This window comes from Canis lupus, chromosome 9 (assembly GCF_011100685.1).
Source record: "Canis lupus familiaris isolate Mischka breed German Shepherd chromosome 9, alternate assembly UU_Cfam_GSD_1.0, whole genome shotgun sequence".
Lineage (NCBI taxonomy): Eukaryota > Metazoa > Chordata > Mammalia > Carnivora > Canidae > Canis > Canis lupus.
The window spans coordinates 1,786,935-1,809,506 of NC_049230.1; the positions used below are offsets into that span (position 1 = coordinate 1,786,935).

At 65.8% G+C, this 22,572-nt stretch overlaps 1 protein-coding gene across 6 annotated transcripts in view; it reads right to left on the reverse strand.

Annotated features, from left to right (window-relative positions):
- The window catches only part of BAIAP2 (BAR/IMD domain containing adaptor protein 2), a 59,151-nt gene that overhangs the window by 23,725 nt on the left and 12,854 nt on the right, over positions 1-22,572 (reverse strand). For all 6 annotated transcript variants that reach the window (XR_005364120.1, XM_038546348.1, XM_038546345.1 and 3 more), the window contains exons 2-3: positions 21,194-21,269; positions 18,813-18,899 (exon numbers count right to left, since the gene is read on the reverse strand). Coding sequence is in view for 5 of the 6 variants with exons in the window: in XM_038546348.1 (XP_038402276.1) it covers positions 18,813-18,899; positions 21,194-21,269 (163 nt within the window). In the remaining variant the exon portion in view is untranslated. The remainder of the gene's footprint in view (positions 1-18,812; positions 18,900-21,193; positions 21,270-22,572) is intronic.

The following is a 22,572-nucleotide window of genomic DNA, read 5'->3' on the forward strand; positions in this document are numbered from 1 at the left end:
GCAGGGCTGGGCCCTGTGCACACGGGAAGCCCGGCGGCTGGGCTGCGAACACGCGGCCCCCGGACCAGAGCTGTACCTGCTGGGTCTGTCTGCAGGCCCGACGCACGGGAGGCGACCGAGGAAGGGACACGGGCAGGGCCGGACTCCAGGAGCTCCCGGTGCACAAACCCCCTAACTGTGCGGTCACCCGGTGGTACCGCCACAGATGGCAGCACGGCGAGCACCTGCGGGGCCCCGGGTCCCTGGACTTACTCCTGCTCTGCTCCAAGCCCTGGCCTGGCCTTGTGGCACCACAGGGCGTGGCAGGGCAAGGGGGGCTGTGGCTTCCCGTGGTCAGGTCGGCGCCCTGACCACATGCGGTCCACAGTCAACCACACGCGGGGTGGGAGGGCTGACCAGCCCCACAGGGCGCCAAGCCTGCCCTGGTCCTGACCCTACTCCCATCAACCCTGACTCAAGGCCCAGAACGACAGGAGACGGAGAATGACAAGGAGGGGCCTGGGCCCAGTCCTGGCCGAAGGGAAGCCCATGGGACAAGAGGAGCGAGGGGGTGCTGGCCAGGGCGGTCCGGCCCGTCGCAGACACTCGGGCGCATCAGCACCTGCGGGGGGACCTGGGTACCGGCCTCGGCCCTCAGCACCGCCACCTGCGGTGTGCAGGGGGTGCGTCCCGCGTACCTGGAGCGGCGCACACAGCCAACCCCGACCCACGGATCCCGCCTCTGGATGCTCAGAATCTGTCTAAGCCCCAAGAGGGGCAGCTCCAGGGTGATTCTGCTTCTCGGCGCTTCTGGCGTTCTGGAACTTTCTCAAAACAAACACCCACTACTCTGAGATGGGGAACACATTGTGGTCTCATTTGTGACGGGTCTTCCTGTGTCAGCGGCCGGGACCCACCCTCAGTCTCCCTGCCCGCAGGCACCTGGGAATCGGTTAGACCGAGGCCAAGGGGTGCGGGCCCACATGGCACAAGGTCTGGCCGGCACGGGGAAGGGCCGGACTGGACCGGAGGGCCTGCTCCCAAGCGCCCACCCCCTGCCCCCACGGCAACCTCAAGGGGCATCAGCCTGCGTGGCAGCGCCCACACGCGGTCCAGCCGGTCTCCCCGCAGGGGCGGCACCCAGGGCACCGGCCTGTAAGTTAACAAGATCAAACAGAAAACGAATGTTTCCTGAAAATTCTGTGTGCGAGCAGCTTGCGGAGAACATCTGAGGAACACAACCCCGCAGAGTAACCCCTTCAGAAAGGAGGTCCCGACGCCAAGAGGTGCATGAAGCTCTGTGAGGAACCGCGGCCGCTGCACCCCTGGCTCTGCCGACTGCTCAGGAGCACCCCGGAGTCTCCCCCCCACCCCCCACCCCCAGCAGAGGCCCGGCCCGCCCCCCCGGCCGTGCTGTCGGTGCGCCGGTGCAGTGCGCACACCGGCTCCAGGCCCCAAACCCAAGGCTGCACCAAGCAGCCCACACAATTTTTAAACTGCATTTTACAAGCAGCTGCAGGAAGCCATATGCTCACGAACCACGCAAGGCGGTGGCGGGGGGAGAACGAGCAGCCCAGGCCCTGGACCCCTGGGGCAGGCGGGGTGCACTGGGCTGGCTGCGGGGACCGGGACCCCGCCTGCAGGGCGAGGCTGGCCCCAACATGGGCCCCTGGAGGAACAGGGAGCCACAAGTACCACACTCCCTGGTCCCGGGGCGCCTGTGCCTTCCGGGGCCCGCGGGCAACCTAGCGGGGGTCCTGAGAGCCAGAGCCAGCAGGGGCCGTGTTGCATTTCTGGGTTCCGCGAGGCACTCCACCCCGTGTCCCAGACAGCACGAAGGGGGACACCCTCCCAGGGGGGAGGTGGCCGCGGGCTGCCCCCGCCTCCCGAGTGCAGACGCATGCGCCCCGGGGAATCTGTGTCCTGGGTTCATAGCACAGGTGGCTCAAAAACTTGACGAACCGGGTTTAAAATAGCAGCGCAGACCCAGCCCTCCACAGGCCAGGGTGGCGGAGCGGCCAACTCGGCCCACCGCCCGCCGGGGCGCCAGGGCTCCAGAGGGCGTGCACAGAGGGGTGCCAGGCGGCAGGTGCCCACGGCCCGGGCTGGGGAGTCAGCAGAGCCTGGTGGCCGGGCTGGAGGGGCCGCGCAGGCTCGAGTCACAGGCGTGGAGAGGATCTGCAAGCGGGGAAGGGGTAAAGGCCACGGGAGCAAGGACAGGAGTCGAGGCCCGCGTGGGCGCCGTGGCTTCCTGAGGGACCGGCCCCATGCAGAGCACAGAGGCATCTGAGTCAGAGGCCGCGTCCTCCCCTGCCCTCCGAGTGTTTGCCGTACCAGCCAAGCAGCCAGGGCAGCGGTGAGTCACCTGCGCACGCCCCTCAGCTCCCCGTTTTCACATTCCAGGTCCTGCCCGTAACCTCAAGCAGCTTTCGGGCAAGGAGCGGAACTTGGTACACACGGCAACGCCCCTCTGCAGGGGAAGCAGGGGCGTTCACGCACGTCAGTATATGCACGCACACACGTGCACCCGCCTTCGTATACACACACGCTCACACACACATGCAAACAGACACACAAGTGTACACACAGCCACACAGGGGACGTGCCGGTCATCTTTCCTGGAGTGAAATGTGAAACGTGCAGGGGACGTGTGGCTGGACATTAACTGGTTTTGTCTCATGTGCCCAACACAGGACAACGGTGGGACAGTCGGGACCGACCTGGCAGCCAGTGCAACCTCTAGAAAGGGTGCAGCTAAGGTGGGCTGGGGACGCTGAGGACGCTGCTGGTGGCCCAGCCCTGGGGTGACAGGGACAAGTGACAATGCAGCCTTCCATGGGGGACACACACCCCAACAAGGACACAGAGCTGGAACCAGGCCTGTGGACCCCCCGACAGGCAACTCTGTCCTCGACTGCATGCACCGGGTCGAGCAACCACGATCCTTGACTGCAGAACATTCCATCAGCCACAAACCTGTCCCCACGAAGTCCCATCCCTCCCACCTCTCTGAGCCACCAGTCTGTACGGGTTTCACTGTTTTGGAAGTTCCCAGCAGGGCCCTGGGGAGGCAGAAAGAAGAGCCACTCTCACCTGGCACGCCAGCCAGGATGGGACAGTGGGAAGGACGGTGCCTGCTCCCATACAGCCGTGTCCTCTGAGGTGACCAGAGGGTCCACCACACACCCCAGGGGGCTTTCAGAACCTCCAGAAGGACGCCACGGGGGAGGGGGCCACAGAGCACTCGGCCACTTTACACACCTGCAGGGTCGTAGGACCACACCCGACATCCCAGAACCAGGAAAACCTTTGCTTGTTTCCCCAAACTCAGATCTTTGGGAAAAAAGTATTCCAGAAAACTGGAACAAAGGACAAGTACCAATGTTTTAAAGGTACAGACTCTACAAAGTACAGGCTGGTGTGTCAGTGTGAGAACTGCCCCCAGGTCGAGGTGACCAGCTCACAGCCTGCGCACTTGCTCACGTCTCATCCTCTGCGGTCACGCCCCACGGCTCCGTGTCAGGTGCCGTGGCCCGTGTGCCCTCCGGGGCCGCGCAGAACCGGGAAGGAGAGCCGCCAGGACGGCGGGGCTGGTCGGTGTGCTCTGGGAAGACCGAGAAAGCCCTTGAGGCTGGCAGCTGGTGGGGAGCCGGCCTCGGGGTCCCCAGGATCCTGGGGGCCCCCACGTGGCAGAGAGACCACGAGCAGAGTGGGCGGCCGGCAGGGGGACCCAGTCGGCAGCTTCTCTGAACCCAAGACCAAGACCCTCCTCCCATGGGAACCGGAGGCGCTAGGCGGGTCCCCCGGAGCTGGCCGTGACCCGGGGCTCCAGGGGGGCCTGCAGGTCGGCCCGGGGCAGGTGCCGGCCCATTCTACAGCCACACCCACAGGCTGCCACCGGAGGCCCCGGGTAAACACAGTGGGACCTGCTGGGCGGTAACAGGGCCGTGAGTCACAGCTTCAAGTCCCCTGTCCCCGGGGCTGAGAGCACAGCACACGTTCTCATCCCGGCCTGACCTTCCGAACCTCAGGAGGTCACAGGAACAGTGAAACAAACACCGTGCACCGCCTCCTAGGCCCCCTGGTCCTCGGCGCTCGCCGTGTTTGCTCACGCCCTGCTTCTGGTGGATGTGCACACACACACTCATGCACACACAGGCACACACTCGCACATGCACATACACAATGCACACACACACACACCCCCACGCACGTACACATATACACATGCACGTACACACACGTTCCGCTGAACCATCTGGGAGTCAGCCCCGAGCCCGGGGACGTGGCCCCCACACGCCGGCACGCACTCCCCAGCAGGGCCTGGTGCCACAGCAGACAGCCCCGCCCCGCTCAAGGGAGGCGGCCACGGACGCACGCCCCCCTCCCTGACAGCCCCACAGCGCACCCGCACACGGACGCGGTGGCCGCCAGCTTCTCCCCCCGGGACTGCACGCCCATCTCTCGCTCCTCTCCCCGAGGCACTCCGCACCGTCGGCCTGAACGTGGCTCCAAGCGTCGGGAACTGGTGAGCCCCACGCAGGCCCGCGGGCCGGTTCCCAGGGACGGGCGTGGAACAGGACTCGCATCTTCACCTCGGGCGCCTGGGTCTTCGTCTGCACCTACAGAGCCCTCCCACGCCTTCACGACACTGAATCCGTAAAGATTCAGGCTCGGTTTTTGTGGGGGTTTTTTTTGCTTTTACTTTTTTTTTTTATTTTTTTCATTGGTGTTCAATTTACCAACATACAGAATAACCCCCAGTGCCCGTCACCCATTCACTCCCACCCCCGCCCTCCTCCCCTTCCACCACCCCTAGTTCGTTTCCCAGAGTTAGGAGTCTTTACGTTCTGTCTCCCTTTCTGATATTTCCCACACATTTCTTCTCCCTTGTCTTATGCTCCTTTTCACTATTATTTATATTCCCCCAATGAATGAGAACATATAACGTTTGTCCTCCGACTGACTTACTTCACTCAGCTGCTTTTACTTCTTACAGAAGATATGACGCATTCTTCTAATCCTCAAATGACAGGAAGCTGAAAGGGAGCGGGACTCCAGCTGACTGACAAAGACACGGGGTAGCACGGGGCCCCGGGGTTCACTCGCCTGCAGGCCGGCAGCAGACGTGGGTCCATCTTCCCCCCACCAGGCTGGGGCGGGGACCCACGTCCGCCTGAGGCCCCTCCAGGGCCACCCCGCCGGCTCCTAGTCCCCAAGGAGCGAGGACGGCATTTCACCAGGATTTGAGTTAACGCCCCATCGAGGCTTAACAAAAGAACACGTTTGGGGATCCCTGATCCCTGGGTGGCTCAGTAGTTTGGTGCCTGCCTTTGGCACGAGGCCTGATCCTGGAGACCCGGGCTCGAGTCCCGCATCAGGCTCCTGCATGGAGCCTGCTTCTCCCTCTCCCTCTGCCTGTATCTCTCTCTGTCTCTCTCATAAATAAATAAGTAAAATCTTTAAAAAAATAAAAATAAAAAAGAACACGTTTTTGCCAGCGCCACACAGGCCCGGGTAGCCCGCCCGGGGGATGGCCCCCACGACAGAGGCCCGTGGCCTGAGCTGACACCACAGGGCAGGCGAGCAGCCCAGCGTGGAACGAGGCGGCTCTGCAGCAGCTGCCAGAGGCCACGGCCGGGTGTGCCCCTTGCAAGGCCGGCTGAGCATCACCTCCCAACTGACAGGTTCACAGGCCGCCCAGGAGTGGGACCTGTAAAACCTGACTAAGCCCAGAAATGGAGAGGAAGCGGGGACCCCAGTGGAGGCGGCCGAGGAGGGCGGTTTCTTTCCTTCCTTTTAATTCCGATTACCGTACGGGGTAGCACCAGCCTCAGGTGTGGGACACAGGGACCACCTTCTGGATGTCACCCGGTGCCGCCTCGACAGGCGCCCTCCCGCATCCCCGGCACCTGCCCCCGCGGCTCCGTCACCCTCACTCTGTTCTCTGTGGCGAAGAGTCTATTTCTTGATTTGTCTCTTTTTTCCCCTTTGCTCACTTGTTTTGCTTCTTAAATCCCGTTAAGTGAAATCATGCGGCGTTTCTTTCTCTGACTGCGCCGGGTAATACCCTCCCGCTCTATCCTCATCGCTGCAAGCGGCAGGATCCGACGTCACACCTTCCTTGTCTGCTTGTCAGTCCGTGGACACTGGGGTGCCTCCGTGACTTGGCTGCTGTGGACATGGGGTGCACGGGTCCCTCCGAGTCAGCACTCGCGTGTTCTCCGGGTCGGAAGGCAGCTCTGTCTTGACCCTCGGGAGGCGCCTCGGGAAGGCGGTGTGCGTGTCCGAGGACAGGCCGCCTAAGCCCCGATGTGGCGCGCAGGGAGGGAGAAGGGGCCCGGCACCACCCTCGGCTGCAGCTCTGTGGCCCATCTGCAGACCAGGGAGGGCTGCCCGGGGGAGATGGCCTCCCAGGCCAGGGGCCCGCGGGGGAAGCCCAGGAGGGCTGCTCCCAGGCACGACTAGTTTTCTCAAGGGTTAAGCACGGATGTCAGTACCTGGTGTGACTGAATCAGTAGGACCAGGCGTCTCCTGACAGGGGACCGGGCCAGCCAAGCACACGGCACACGACACAATCCCTGCCCCAGGGACAGGGCCAGGCAAATACTGGCCTCCATTAGCAACAGTGACAGTGGGGCGCGGCACCGCCTGACAGCCACGGCGCCTCCAGGCACAGCCTCCCCACTTAAGCAGAAAGACGATGGCGGCTGAGGTGGTCAAGCAAACAGGCAAAAGGCAGGAAAAGCCCCCAGTGGGGGCAACGTTCAGTCCCCGTGGAGCCAGGCCTATGCCTGTGGGAGGGCCACCGCCCACCCGTGATCAATGGGTGGGCACCATGCGTGGCCCCTTACCTCCCACCCGACACCCTTCATCTGGTGACAAAGTCAGGCCTGGGAGTGGGTTGCAAGTGCCAGGTGTCTTCCTCGCTGTGCCCGCCCACCTGTGTCCTTCTCGCGGCTGTTACAACCGCACAGGCCTGTGGACAAGAGGAGCCGCGCACAACGCACGGTGTCAGGAGGGGCGGACCCAGGTGGAACCGGTGCTGTGGGACGCAGGGGATCTTCAGCTACAGACGGCAGGCAGTGATGTGACCAGCAGCTGGCCCGCCGGCCCCTGGGGCAGGTCCGCGCTCTCAGACCACATGGGTGCTCCAGGAAAGCACTGGGCTTCCCGGAGGGGGCCCTGGGTCACCCGAGGAGGCCCCATGTCCTCTGAGGATCTTCCTTCCACTTGAACCCCATTACCTGCTGGCCTGCACCCAGGGAACAGTCAAGCCTGGACACCCCGGTGTTGGGGAAGGGTCCTGCACACACCTGCCACCCCTTCTGGGTACAGGAGGCTGGCATGGTCAGGTTTGGGCACCAACGGGTGCCACCTGCCAAGGCCCCCACCCCAATCTCAAGTGGCCCACGTTCCTCTCTCCTGGGGGTTAAACCGTGTGCCAGTGAGAGGGCAGCCATGCCCAGAGGCAGCTGGATGTGACCAGGCGGCCAAGGCAGGGGGCCCCAGGGCTGCAGGCTGAGCTTCAAAGGTCAAAGCCCTCCCAGACCTGGCTATTTTGACCACCAGCGTTCTTGAAGGCAGGGGCTGGGTGGCCTCAGTGGGACTGGGAGCAGAATGTCCACACCATCCTCCAGGAGGCTGTGCTCCCTGGCACTGACAAGCACGGGGGTCGTGTGAAGCAGGGGGGACCCCGGGAACCTGGAGGCCCTGAGATATGATGGCAGAGGTGCACTCTCTGACCAAGAGGAGCTGGGCCTTGCTGCAGGAACCTGAGGGAGCCTGGGGCCAGGGACAGGGTGAGGGCGTGGAGCACAGGGAGCCCCCAGGGTAGGAGCCCACGGGGTAGGAGCCTCTGGGGTGGGAGCCCTCGGGAGGTGGGAGCCCCCAAGGTGGGAGCCCATGGGGTAGGAGCCCCCGGGGTGGGAGCCCACAGGAGAAGGGAGTGTCGTTTGCCCATCAGGCCGGCAGATCCCGTGAGCTGGCTGGCCTATTGGGGGCCTGGGACCCAGCATCCCAGGGTGGGGAGCACAGCAGCCGCAGGCCTGTGGGGACCCTGGCCCCTGCCTGGGCACAGCCGCTGAGCATCTGGAGACCAGCCCTGGAGAAGCAGAGCTGAGACCAATGACGTCATGGCCGCGGCTCGGCATGAGCGGGTGCCGGGTCGGGGCAGGTGGACTTGCCGATGGTCTCAGCCTCTTCTGGGCGAGCCGCACGCTGGAGGAGCCCTCAGAGCCCCAGACAGTGCCGGGGGCTGCAGGGGAGGCATGTGACCTCCCTCTCGTGCCTCAACCTCCAGCCTGGGGGTCTTGGAGCTGGATGGGGCCACCCTGTGGCTCCTCAGAGTTCACGGCATCCCTGTGGTCACAAGTGGCCAGCGAGGACCCCGAAAGCTCGAGTCTCTGGTCTCTATCATTTCAGAAGGGGCTCCAAGCCAAGGGGTCAGCTGCTCAAACTTGGCTGGGAACACACACCACCTTCTGGAGCCTTCTGAAGCAAATATCCATAATGCTCAATTATTCTGGTGGCTTCCAGAGCGGAAGGCGCCTCCGAGAGCTAATTAGCATATGCCCGAATGAGGCACAAATATAGAGCTTCACGGGGAGGACAGTGAGGGGCTGAGGGAGCGCCGCACCGTCAGGACTGCGGGAGGGGACACGGAGCCCAGACAGCACCACGGGGACCCCCATCAGCTGCCAGCACCACCCTCCCCGCGCCCACGAAGCCTCCAGCTCCTCCCAGAAGGGGGTTCTCTCCTGCTCACAAAAAAGGCAAAAACGGAAAGCGGCGGGGGGGGGGGGGGGGGGGGGGGGAACGATGGCTGTGTTGCCATGGTGATGACGGCAGACAGGGCTCCTCACCAGCTCTCCGGAGGCTCAGCAGAGCCCCTCCCAGCACCCGATGCCGGGCCAGGCCTTCCCGGCAGAGGCAGAGGCAAGGCCGACCCCGCCCGCTGAGCCGCACAGCCACCTGCTCCGGGCTCAGGGCCTGGCCGGGCGTCGGCTGCGCCTGGAAGTCTGGACGGATCCAGAATCACCACCGCCGCAGGCCTCCCGGTGCCAAATCTGTGCTTGGCCACGATCCGCAAGCGAGTCCTACAGGCACACCGCACGGGCCGGGGGCCCCAGGCCATCTGGTCAGGGTGGCAGGGGTGGCGCCTCAAGGGGACCTGCCGAGGCAGAAGGACCAGGAGGCGCCAACCCTTGGTGGCAGCGCCCAGGCCGTCACCTCTCGCCGTGGGCCCCGTGGTGTGGACGGCACCCCGCGCCCGCCCCCCACCTCCCGCGTCCACCGGGGCTCGGCTCCAGCAGGCTCGCCACCTGCCAGCCGCGTCTTTCACTCTGCCTGCCGCGACTTGCCAGGAAATGCACGGTGTGAACACAGATGAGGATTTTTCCCTGCATTTTCCTCCCAAAGCAGACACCAGGGACCAAAGTCACCTGGGGGAGTGAACCCCGACACCCGGGCCTCCTCAGGGGTGGGCAGACGGGGCCCAAGGCCCAAGGCCACAGTCCCCCGGCTCGGAGCAGAGAGGCCGTGCTCCCGCTCGGGAGGCACTTCTGGTGCCGCCGAGGACCCTCCGTGCTGAGGGCAGCCCTCCGTCAACCTGCCTTGCGCTCCCTTGTTCGCCATCCAAGTGGACGTCGGCTCTCCGAGGGCAGCTTCTCGCTTTCTCACGAAGGCACAAACAGGAGAGAAGCCACTGGTAGAGGGCTGGTCACCAGCACACCAGGTCGCCACCGTCAGGGTATCACATTGCCTCTGACGCGCCCACCCTCCCCCAGTGTCAGGGACTCCAGGGACCGGCACCCCCCAGGAGCTGGCACCCCAGGGAGACTGGAGCCCTGCCTCCCAGGCCCCTGAGCAGCACGTGCACTGGCCCTGGGGCCACCACCAAGCGGAAACCAGCTCCCGCCTGAGGGAGAAAACGAGGGACCTACTCTTCTCCTCAGATGTCCTCCGCGGGGTGCTGCTGTCTACAGCACCGCACATCGGGGGTGACGGCTGGGGTCAGGAGACACGGTCACTGGCCGCCGCGGGAGAGCTCTGGGCCCCCAGGCTCTAGGGCTGGCCCGGGCACGCCGCTGCAGGGCGGGGTTCACAAGGCCTCAGCTGCAGGCCAAGACACGGGACGAGTCACATGCTCCCCGTCGGAGCAGAGGCCGGGGGCCGGTGGTCACTGACCCTGCATGGCCCCACGGCCCCCCCAGGGAACAGGCTCTGGACAGAGCTACGGCTCGGGGCTCCTCTTGGCCCCTTCCAAGCAAGAACCCCGGTATCCTGGTAGGAGGCCCTGCGGTCCCACCTGTCCTCAGGATGAGACCCAGCCACCGACTGCTATCCCAGCACAGGCCCCTGGACGCCAAGGGACGTGAACACACGCTGCAAGACCTCTCCCGCTCTCACTGAAGCCATCACTGAGAAGATGACGTTTACCGAGGTCTCCTGGCCAAGGCTCAGTCTGCCTGACGCTCCCATCAGGGTGGGCCACGCTGGGGCACTGGGGGCCCCTGGCAAGAGTGACGGTCATCTGAGCCCCTGGGCCCCGAGAATGGACCCCTACATGTCCCGGCCCTTTCTGTGTTCAGCCCTGAGGCCCGGGCTGCCAAGTGGGGCCGAGGGAACGCTGCCCAAGACAGCGAGGCTGGCCCGCCCACTCCCAGGCTGGCTTTGACCCTTGAGCGTCCACACAAAGTGGAACAGAACAGCAGAGCCACAACGCTGCCCGAGCAGAGCCCCGATGGGTCCCAAGTCCCTACGGCCGAGGAAGACCAGAGAGCAGGGTCTTTATCCCTGGGGTCCGGCCACTTCTCCGGGTGCTGTTGGGGGAGCCTCGGTGTCATTAGCTGGGAAGGGGACATCAAGACAGGACCCAGGCAGGGAGCCCTGTTCCAGGCTGGCCACGGATGTGCAGCCTGCGGGACACGGGCTCTGAGTCGGGCCCCCCGGGGACATGAAACAGAAGGCCCCAACACCAGGATCTGAGTAAGCCTCCAAACAGAGCTCCCACTGTCGGGGTCCGACAGCAGGTGGCACTTCCGCCCCACTGCTGTCACACGTGGCCTGAGGGGAGGCAGGGGCACACCTGAGGCCCTTGGCCGGGTGCGGGCAGCCTACCAGACACGACAGAGACACGGGAGGGGGGCTGCAGCCAGACCACCCCCGGGCCTCCAGGAGCACGGGAGCCGGAGCAGGTGGGCGGCCGACAGAACCACCTCTGCCAACACAGCCTGTCCAGCCACCGTCGCAAGGTCCCCGGGGTCGCATCACCAAGGGCACGCCCTTCTGCTGGGCCCCCTGCACCCCAGCCCCTCAGGCGGGAACAGGCACCTGTGCCTCCGAGGGAGAGGCCCGAGTGAGCAAAGCCAGCTCTGCGGGGGGGACCAGGAAGAGGCACCCAAACCCCACAGGGAGTTCTCCGCGGGCGGGCGTGGGAACGGTGACCCTGCGGAGAGCAGCCAGAGGCGGGGCCGCGCTCAGGCCGCACCTCCCCTAACCAGGGACTGGGGGCCAGAGCGGAGGGTTTCAGGCGCCTCCCACCAGCATGGGGCAGGGCCGCGCCCAGCACGGAGCTCCTGCCGCTCTCCCGGCGCGGGTGCAGGCACACGGCAGCCCTGCAAGCACACACACGCCCCGGATCACAAACAAGCAGCCTCTTCAAAGGCAGAGAACAGAAACAAAACGGCCGTCCACACGGATGAGGCAACCAGAGCAGCCGCGGACGGGACAGGGCGGGCTCGGTGGGCAGCTCAGCCACACGCGGGGGACACCGAGGCCAGCAGAGGCTGGGCCCTGCTCACCGCCACCACAGGTTCTCGTCAAGCAGTGCCGCCTTCGTGAAAAGTCTAGAACCCTCTAGAAGTCTGCCCTGCAAAGCCAGGGAAGGCCAAAGAGCAAGCGACGTGATCCTCTTCCGCCTGAGTGATTCCAGCACAAAACACCTGAATCACTTCACACATGTAGAGAAACCCAGGGGCACCGGGACCCTGGCCCCCACTCCTGCGCCCTCCGTGGGCTCAGCCTGGCTCCTTGCACACAGTCACCCTGCAGAGACAAGGCAGGGCTGTGGCTGCCGCCTCGTCCAGCGGGTGGGACATACTCAGGTACACAGCACCCCGGGGGCACCACAGACCACGGCACCCTCCCCTGCAGAGGGACCCAGAGCAATGGTGGGCTCCCCCAGGAGCAGGGGTCCCTCCAGGAGCAGAGGTCCCTCCAGGAGCAGAGGTCCCTCCAGGAACAGGGCTCCCCCCCAGGAGCAGGGCTCCCCCCAAGAGCAGGGGTTACCCCAGGAGCAGGAGTCCCCCAGGAGCAGGAGTCCCCCAGGAGCAGGGCTCTCCCCCCAGGAGCAGGGGTCACCCCAGGAGCAGGACTCCCCCCCAGGAGCAGGGGTCACCCCAGGAGCAGGACTCCCCCCCAGGAGCAGGGGTCACCCCAGGAGCAGGACTCCCCCCCAGGAGCAGGGGTCACCCCAGGAGCAGGACTCCCCCCCAGGAGCAGGGGTCACCCCAGAAACAGGGCACCCCCAGAAGCCAGCTCTGGGGAAAGCACCATGCATCACACACAGACTGTGCCCTGGAGCCACAACCCATTCTCCAGTGGCTGTGATGGGAACAGAGGGCCCAGAAGCCAGCCCCCCGCACCTGGATGGGGACACAGGTGCTTGAGCCCCACAGCTGGGGGCACCCGCCCGCAGCGCGCACAGAGCCGGGGCCAGAGAAGAGCCGAGGTACGGGCAGGGACTCCTGGGGACAGGGACGGCGGCAAAGGCACGACGGCATGGGGGTTCTCGCCACTGCCCTGTCTGCTTTTCCCCGAACTGAGATGTCCGAGCACCGGAGCTCAGGTCACCAAGAGCCTGGAGGGGCCCTGGCCGTGCGGGGGGCCTCCCTGGCTCAGGCCCCGCAGGGCGGGTGCTCGGGCAGTGCGCCCCCTGAGCTGCGGAAACACCAGCCTCTTCAGCTGGAAGAGAGCCTGGCCCGCCCCTCGCTGGGGCCTTCCAGAAACATCGGCAGCTCAGTGCTGTGCTCCCGTAGCAGGCTGTCGGCACTTCTGATGGTTCGTCGTCAGGACGGATGAGGGAGAGGCCAGAGCAGGGGGGCCACCCGTCCACCGTCCAAGGGACTAAGGTGGAGGCGCGGGTGGAAGCCCCGCCCGCCCCCCAGGGCCCGGGACCCGCACGCGGCCGGGGCGCCCTCCCTCATTGCCCCGAGCTGCCAGTCAGGCCCAGCCCAGGCCCGGAAGGCCGTGGACGGTGCACAGAGCAGGAAGCAGAGGCTGGTGCGCTCAGGGGTCACCGGTGGGGGGGGGGGGGGCTGGCACTCAGGGGTGGCCCAGCGGAGCCCCGCAGGCGGAGGTCACGTGTGCCGCCGCTGGAGGCAGCAGGAGGGGGCACGAGGAGCTTCTGACTAGGCCGCCGCGACCCGGAGCAGAGGGGCGCCCCCTGGCAGCTGGGGCGATGGCCGCCCACCCACTGCAGCGGGGGCCAGGTGGAGCAGGGCCGCCTGGGGCGCTCAGGAGCGGGGAACCACACGGTGGAAGCCTTGGGCCTGCGACTTGGGGGTTCACCCGGGAGGGCCGCGTGAGCTGAGCTCGTGCTGGTGGTTCGGGCGCACAGGGCTCCGCAGGGAGCGGGTGGCGGCAGCGTCCTCACAGCCGGCGGGTTGGAGCCCCACAGGGAGGGGCCGCGTCGCCGCCCCAGGTCCCTGCCCAGCCCCGACCCGCAGCCCCGGCCTCACGGAGGCCCCATGGGACGCAGCAGCCAGAGAGTGGACCGAGCTCTCTGACGTCAAGTTTCTGAAAACACCTGTGGTCATGAAGCCCTGGCGGCTCCTCCTGGGCCGCCCCCAGGGGCGCTCACCCTTCCAGACCTGGTCGTTCCCAGGCCGTGGGGGTCCTGGGGGGAAGGCCTGCGGGGAGGAAATGGTCAGAAACAGCCCATCCCCAGGGGCCACAGACAGGAAGACGAGCAGGTAGTCAAATGAACACCAGACAAAGCGACAGAGGGGTCAGCTCCGCAGGAAGGTGTGACCACACACGGGTGTCACCTCACAGCCAGAGACAAGCCGGTGTCCTGGGGCCCAGGAGCGTGCGTCGGCTTCCCCATCAGTCCACGAGCGTAACACGGAGTTTGCACCTCTCGTCAGGGGCCAGGCGTTCCCTCCGAACACAGCACACACACACGTATGTGCACACGTGCACAGGGGGCCACGGGCCGATGGAACAGCCTGTCAGCAGGTGCCTAAGACGTGGTCACGTGGGAATCCACAGGGGCCTCACCCGGGGTCTTGACTTGCCTGCAGGGAGGGGAGCTCAGACCGATGTCCCCGCTCCCCGTGGACCGATGGGACCAAGGAACTAAGGAACCAGAACGAAGTGCCCCTCAGAGGGTGACGTGACACCTAAAACCCCAGTGACATGGTTCCCTGGTGACAGTGGCCAGAATGTGCCACCGAACCCCAACCTGTGCAAACTCAGCCAAGAGCAAAGGATCCCAAATGTGAAATTTCCACCAGGGCCTCAAGGCAGGAGCAGGGACAAGCGCTCGGAAGGGCCTGGAAGACCTTGCACAGTGACCAGCCCAGGACGGGCGCCCCCTGGGAGGCAGCATCCGCCCCCGGTACATTGGCACCTCTGACGCCCCGAGTTACAACAAAGCGAAGACAAGTGCCTCTTGGTGTCCGAGAGGCCTGACCTGTCCCTCCCGGCCCCCATGCCGGGCTGGCCAAGCCGGCCGGTAGCTGCTACTGTGGCACAGGGGTCAGGGTGCATGCGGGGGTCCTGTCCACGCAGATGTGGCCCGAGGGCGTGCGAGGAGAACACGTGTGCTGAGCCTCACGTAGAGGGGAGCCTGCCAAGGCTCACAGAAACCTCAGCAGGGGGCGCAGGCCACTCCCTTGCTCCTGTCCCAGAGGATGGCAGCAGGTCAGCAGGGAGTGCTGGGTCCCCCCAGCAGCCCTGGCGCCACGTCACAGGTGCCACGTCACCGTGGAGGTGACCCTGTGGCAGGGCTCAGCACCACGGTCCTATGGACAAACTCGTTCAGAGCAGCAAAACCCGCCCAGAATAACCCAACTGCCGACGGAGAGGAGAGAGAAACGATGGTTTGCTCACAGAATGTTCTACTGTGCCAAGTGGGCTCTGCTGCTGGAGAACGACCCGAGGGGGCACAAATCCATCCTCCCAGGGCCCCCAGCAGCCTCTCCACGCTCCTTGGCTCCACGCTGTTCCCATGTCACCAGAGCGCCTTGTTCCTGCCCACCTTGCACTGTGTGTCCCCGCCCCCTCCCTTCCCCTTTCGGGGTCGCAGCTTCGACGCCAGGCCCTGGTCACCCTGCCCGGGGTCCTGGAGGCCGCACGCCTCGTCCACGACTGGGGGATGCTCTGATCTGCAGCCCAGCCCGCACCCCCCAGAGCCGGGAGGCCTCCAATGCCCTCCCCCCAAGAATAAAGATTTCAAACACTTCCAGGAGGAGAAAAACAGAACACCCTAAACTAAAACCTGCTTGGAAGAAAGCAGAGCTGGGCCGGGAGTGCCTCCTTCCCCAGGGGAAGACGCAGCCTCCTCCATCCTAAGTCAGCCCCACCTTCCACCAGGTGGACAAACAGCTGCGGACACACTGACGAGGCCTAGGCCCTTCCCACCCCCGTGCTGAAGAAGCCTCTACAGACCGGACGGTCCCCCGACCCAGGGGAAGCGGGACCCAGAGCACACGGTCTGGGCCCAGAAGAGGGACGCCTGGTGCCCGGGGAGCGGCCGGGAGGACGGCGGCGCAGGAACAGCACGGTGCCCAGGGGCCTGGGACTAAATCAGCAGAGGTGCTCGGGAACGAAGCGAAGGAAGAAGAAACAGGTGAAAACCATAACCAGAGTCACATTAATAAAAACCCACGACCTAGGGATGTCCGGATGGCTCAGCAGTTGGCCATCTGCCTTCAGCTCAGGGCATGACCCCGGGGTCCCGGGACCGAGTCCCACATCGGGGTCCCTGCAGGGAGCCTGCTTCTCTCTCCGCCTGTGTCTCTGCCTCTCTCTGTGTCTCTCACGAAAAAACCCACAAACCGTAAAGTCCAAGAAAAAAAAATCAACCAACTGGACTTCACTGAAATTAAACACGTTTGTTCTAAAATCCCTGCTCCGGACACAACAGGTGAACACTGGGGGCGCCGGCTGTGGGGCTCACGTGACCGACGATCTCCATCGAGAACACACGAGTCACACGAGTCTCACCCTTGGCCACGGGACCAAAACCCCAGCAGAGGAGGAGGACGTGAACGCACACTTGGCCGAGGAAGAGATGCAAGCATGTGAGGCGCTGCTCATGTGTCGCTGGTTCACGGGGAAGAGGCAAACTTGGAAAGGCCCACACTGGAAACCGCCCGGACACTGCTCGGCAGATGGCAGGACAAGCAGGCGCCTCCATCAGGCGGGAGGGCCCGGGCGCTGCGGCGGGAGGGACGCTGGCCCCATGGGGACAGGGATGACTGTCACGCAATTCTGACGGTAGCAGAAGCCAGGCCACACGCAGGGTACAGTCCGCCCCACACGGCCCCACCGACGCCACGCCGGCAAATACCCGCTAACTCCCCGTGCAGAGAAGCCCGACTCCATGGCCAGGCGGTCACTGTGGTCTGGAGCCAGCATCTCCGGGGGACGACAGTGGCTGCAGGGGCTGGTGGATGGTTGCACCCCCCGTGAATATCCTAGAAGCCCCCCAGCCCCACAGCTGACCCCCGTGTAAGTCGTAGGGCACGTGAGTCACGTGTCAGTAAAGCTGAGAAGAGATGAGCCTGCGGAGGAGGGGCTGGCACAGAAGACACATTCACGGTTGGGCCCCGAAGCCCCTGGGAGGCCCTGAGCGACGGGAGCATCGTGCATCCTCACGTCCTCCGGGTGGGCCATGGGGCTGGCCACCAGGAAGGCCCCGCACAGCCACACGCTGGTCTGTCAGCTGCGCCCCTTCCCCTGGGGCCGGAGGGCCTGGTGACTGAGGCCCTGACCTGCCCACGTGGCGAAGCCTCCGTGAAAATGCCTGAACCACAGGGTTCAGGGCCCTGCCGGGAGGGGAACATGCCCTGGGCTGGGGGTGCGGGGACCGAAGCCCCCGGGTTCAGGCGTCCCACCCACGGTTCCCTCCATCTGCCTGTTCATCTGTATCCTTCTGGCACCTTTAGGATAATCTGGTCAATGTAATTAAGTGTTGCTGAGAGCCGTGAGCTGTTCTAGCAAATTCTCCAACCTGATAACAGGTCACGGGAACCCCTGCCGTGTAGCCCAAGTCCGACAGCACTGTGGCCTCCGGACACGCTGCTCCACCTCGATGGTGTCCGGGAAGGCCGCGGCCGCCAGACAACGGGAGACCTGGCTGACCCAGGGAGCCCCACGCTTGCTGCCAGCGCGTGTGCTGAGAGGACACGGGCTGACGTTGCCCGGCACCTTGTGGCCACCACTGCAGATGCGCACACACCCAGCAAATTCCTACCTGGTGCCGGGCCCCACGCTCCCCATCCTGGAGCCACACGCTCATCCTGCCCAGTGCGGCCGCAGGGAGCAGACAGGCCTGGTGCCAGGGGAGCATGTGACTCCCCCCACAGCGGAAGGGCCCTCTTGCTGCAGGAGCCTGTGCGCACACAGGTCACACAGGCCACCCACCCGCCCCGAGGGTGTCGGAGGGCCCAGAAGCCCCAGGCAGGCCCACGTGTGGCCTCTGAGCCCAGAGCCCGCTGGTCCAAAGCACCACCTGCCACAGGACCAAGGGCCTCCGTCACCGGCCAGGCTGCACAGCCACCTCCCCATCAGCACCCTCCGCACCCCCAGGTGCAGGGCAGCGCGGCGTCTGTGGAGGCCATACGGGAGCCAGGGAGCAGCGCAGCCCTTCAGACGCCGGACAGAGGCCGCCCGCCACCCGTGCAGGCAGAGCCAGCCTGTGCGAGGGGCCTGCCCTGGCCACACACCCTGTCCGCACGGTGCCCCCGGCCCCAGGAGGCTCCTTGGCCGTGTCTGTCAACAGAGCAGCCGTGTTTCACACCAGTCTGGGCGCCGCAGCCATTCCTCCAGGGCGGCCACCACCGGCAGGGGCACGTGACCGCCGGGCCCGGGCGCAGGCCCCACGTCCCCTGACAAGGAGCACCAGACGCCCCTACAAAGCGCCACAGCTGACAGGCTCTGCTTGTGGCTTGGGACAGTGTGGGAGGGCGGTGGCCTGCTCCGGGAACCACAGCAGCGACGCCGACAGTCTGGTGCCGCCACCTGCCAGTGTGACCAGGACACACAAGGGACACTGAGCGCCTGGGGCACGAGCGACACGAGTGTGTAAAACAGTGAGAGCACAGAGAGAACCACCCGCCGCAGGGGCTCCGCCTGCTATGCTCTGGGGCCTTTCCCCCACTTGTCGGGCAACAAGCATGCAGGCGGGTGCGTCCTTTTCCAAAAAACCAGGTGGCCCCACGTGATGGGCTGGGTCCCTCCTCGCTATCACACCAGGAACACTCCCCGTCACCTCAGTCCCACTGCTACACGGTGCCCAACACCGGCCTCGTGGTTCCATCTCCTCGCCCCCCACCATGCTGCTCGGGATGGGGGTGGGGACAGACCCAGCGGGCGTGCTCTCAGCAGCCCCCGAAGCTCCCAGCACACCCCACTTGCAGCCGGGCATGTGCCTTGCGGCCCTCGCCAGCTCTGAGGCTCACAGTCCCTCAGAGATGCCGATTTGACAAGGAGACTGGACCCCAAGAGGAATCAGGACCAGGCACAGGAGGGGACCCCAGACCCGCGCGGGCACATCTGACGGGACAGCCGCCTGGGGGTTCCCGCTGCATCAGGGGTCTTACCGAGTTCCTTGGAGCCCTGGCTCTCGCTGGCTAGTTCACCCATCTTCACGAGGGCGTCAAAATAGCCTTTGGCCGCGTAGGTCACACCTGAGAGGAGAGAAGGGACAGTCAGTGCCCACCGGAGATGGACAGGGCAGCCCTCAGCACCGCCACGGTGGTCGTGGGCACAGCCCGCTCCGTGGCCCTTCCACCTGTGCTGAGCACAGCCCGGTCCGGCTGACATCCTTCCAGCAGCTTTCCCCTACGAATGCGGTGCCCGCTCAGGCCTGGGGCCTCTCAAGCCCATGCCGGGTGCTGCCCCCAGCGCCCGGATCCGGCCAGGCCGCAGGGTCTGCTGACAGCTCACCTGGGGGAAGCTGTGGCGTGGAGACCCCAGCCGTGGACGGAGGGTGCCCCTCACGTCTCTGAACAGAAGCCATGCGGCGGGCTGCCCCACAGTGACCGTGGCCGCATGGCCGCGTGCCTGGAGACTGGGGGAGAGGGGACCCGCCTGCCCTGCAGGCCGCCGGGAGCACGGGGCAACGCAGCCTGTCATCTCTGCCTCCAGAGCCAGGCCGGGCCATCTCACCGGGCCCTTCATCACAGGCTATGCAGCGGCTTCCACGGAAGCGACAGCCAGGAGCGCGCTCGGCGCCCAGACGGCTGGCCTGTGATGGCTGCCCAGAGGAGTGGGCTCCTCAACGCTGATCAAAGGGCAGCCGAGCCCCGCACGAGTGTGGCCACGGGGACGCTGAGTGGAGCGGAGGGGCCGGTGGTGGCGTGGCTGCCCGACCTCTGTGCCACTGGGTGGTCCGGGAACACGGGGCGGAGGAGCCGCCAACTTTCCACCAGTGCCCCTGGGGAGCCTCGGGGAACCGGGAGTGGGGGCAGAAAGCTCTGGAGGAAAACTTGGCCTCACGTTGAAGAGAAGTGGGCGGCATGGTCTTGACCAGGACTGACTGGGAGTGAAGTGACACCCCAGGAGGCAGCCAGGTGAGGGCGAGCAGAGTCCCCGACGGCGGCTCCACAGAGGGAATCCCCGTCAGCCGAGTGCACGGGGAAAACCCGCCCCATCAGAAGAGATGAGCCTGGTCCTGCCCCGCCGAGGTCCGCACCCCGCCCTCCTGCGCTGCCCTCCTCCAGCTTGGCACACGGGGGGCGTCTGGGGCAGCGGACCCGAGGCCAAGCCAGCCTGCAACCCCCGGCAGACAGAAGCCCCCACTGCGGCCTGTGACCTGCAACAGGCTGCGTTTCAGCTCCAGCAGCGGACAGAACCTGTGTTGATGAGCAGACGTGCCTCTGTCCCTGCTGGGGACCGGCAGGCTCCCGGGCAGCGTCCCTGCGCTCAGGGCTGCAGCACCGGGTGGGGTGGGGGGGGCTTCAGAGAGCCTGGCTGGGCGCAGAACGCCTGTGAGCACCCCACAACCAGAGGGCGGCACGGGACCCTGCCCGCCCACAGGGGTCAAGGCCATCGACCCCTCAGCAGGAACAGGGGAGCACGCCCCACACTCTGGGCCTGCTCTGTGCGTGACCTCAGGCTCTCCTTCACAAGGGTCAGTGGGCAGCGGCCTCCCCCGGAGGGGAGCCCCAGGGCCGGGCAGAGGCCCACCTGGCAGAGGGGGGTACGACAAGAGGCCCCCCCACCCCCAAGACATTGCAAGTGGGCAGGTCTGCAGCCAGGCACCTGCACCTACAGACCAGCAAGGCCACGTCCAGGAGCAGACAGGTTCCGCCGGGCGCTCTGTCCCCCGGGCGACCACGGAGACAGAAAAGAACAGGAGCTGCCCAGCTTCGGCCTCTCCCTCCAGGCTGCTGCCTCCAGGCCAAAGTCCCACCAACCAAGCCCCCTTGGGGCCACGGACATCCCAGGGCAGCTGCTGGGGGTGTGGGCTCTGCTCACAAGGATGCCACCCCCCCAGGTCAGGGGGCTTGACCCCCACCCTGGAGACACAGTCAAGGGTGGGGGAGACCAGCAGTCAGGCCCCCAGAACAGGGCGCCCCTGACCGCAGTGTGAGTTACCCGGCCCCCGCCAGGGTGGAAGCGTCCATACACACCCGCGGCCCGCGCTGCAGAGAACTGGCACTGACGCCCCTTCCCTGAACAAGACCGGGCAGCGCTGCCCCTGCCCCAGCGCCCAAGCCCAATCCTACAGCCTCAAGACGCTTCTGCAGCAGACATCCACACCCGCCGCCTTCAGGTGCTGTGGACGAGCACCGAGCCCAGACCCCAGGCCGAGGCCAAGGACGTGGCCGCCCCCCAGCCGTGGGCGCAGACAGCAGGCTCGCACGACGCCGAGGTATCCACACCCTCCCTCTGCCAAGGGTTTTCTTCTGGAGCAAAGCACCTCCTCCCACTACTGAGCCATCCACCTGCTGACAGGCCACTGCTCCCACGGCCTCACCTGCCAGGGCCTTCTCATAGTTCTTCCCCATGGCAATGAAGTTCCGGAGACTGGGGTTGAACTGCTCCATGATGGTCTGCGGAAAGCAAGAGAAAGGGCGTGAGTGACCAGGTGGCCCGGTGACCCCGGGAGTGTCCCAGGGGAGAAAATCCACAGGGTGGAGACCGGGAGGCCCCAGCCCCACCCTCGGCAGACCCCCCCAGCCTCAGTTTTCACCTTGTGCAACGGAGCAAGAGCGGCCTGCTGCCCGGGGCTCTGCAGATCGCACGCCGAGCACAGAGTGCCTGGCACAGGATCGCGCCCAGAAGTGTTGCTGCTGAGGTGCCATTACCCCGTCTGGAGGAGCTGAGTCGGGGAGGGGAGCCCCTCCGGCTGCACATAGGGCTCAGTGCCCCTTCCCACCCAAATCCTGGCTCAACACGCCAACTACGAACACGGCTCTGATCAGAGGGGCACACGGCGGACACACAGACACCCCGCTATGAACCATCTCGCAGCCCCGGGTCCTCTGCCCCAGGGACCGCAGTTCTTCATCGGATGAAATCAGATGTTCGCGGCCAAGGCCAAGCAGATGTTTTAATGACAAGGCGTGAAAACAGGCCCACGCAACCTCCCGACGTGAGTTCCACGGGGTAACAGGGCCGACAGCCGACAGTCGAGAGCCGGCCCGGCCACGCGCGCCCCTGCCGCACTTTGAAAGAAAACCCGCCGTCCCTGACGCCCGTCTGGGAACAGAGGCGGGGGACTGTGTCCCCCCAGAGCCCCTCTGTCCCCCAGTCACACCCTCCGTCCCCTCTCCTTGCGCTCAGCCAGCAGGAGGGGCTCCAGCTGCCCTTGCCCGCCCTGGGGTGCAGCCAGGGGCATCCACACAGAGGGACGGAGACCTCAGCCACAGGGAGCTGTGCCCTCCTAAGCCCTGGGGCTGGCCCGAGGTCCCACACCACATGGGAGCAAGGAGAGGGAACACGGGCAGCCGTACCCATGGGGCGGCGAGGGAAGGGCACTGCTCCGCACAGCACAGGGGCCCATGGCGGCGACCCTGCCTATGCCCCATCCCTGTGGGGCTGGCATCCCAAGAGCAAAACACGTCCACACCACATGCCGGGCAGGGGGCAAGACTGCGGGACCTGGCGGGGGAGCAGGGGAGTGGGGCATGCTGTCTACAGAGGGGAGGGCTGGGGGTAGGGGATGGGGGGCGGGGCCAGAGCAGGGAGGAGGGGGCGGATAAGGGGGAGGGCTTGGGGCAGGGGGTGGGGCCGGGGGCAGGGCAGGGCTGGGGGGGGGTTGCAGGGCAGGGCCTGGGCAGGCAGCAGCAGGCAAAGCCTGGGCCCAGCCACTGGGTGGAGGACAGGGGCGGCCAGGGGCTGAAAGGCTGGGGA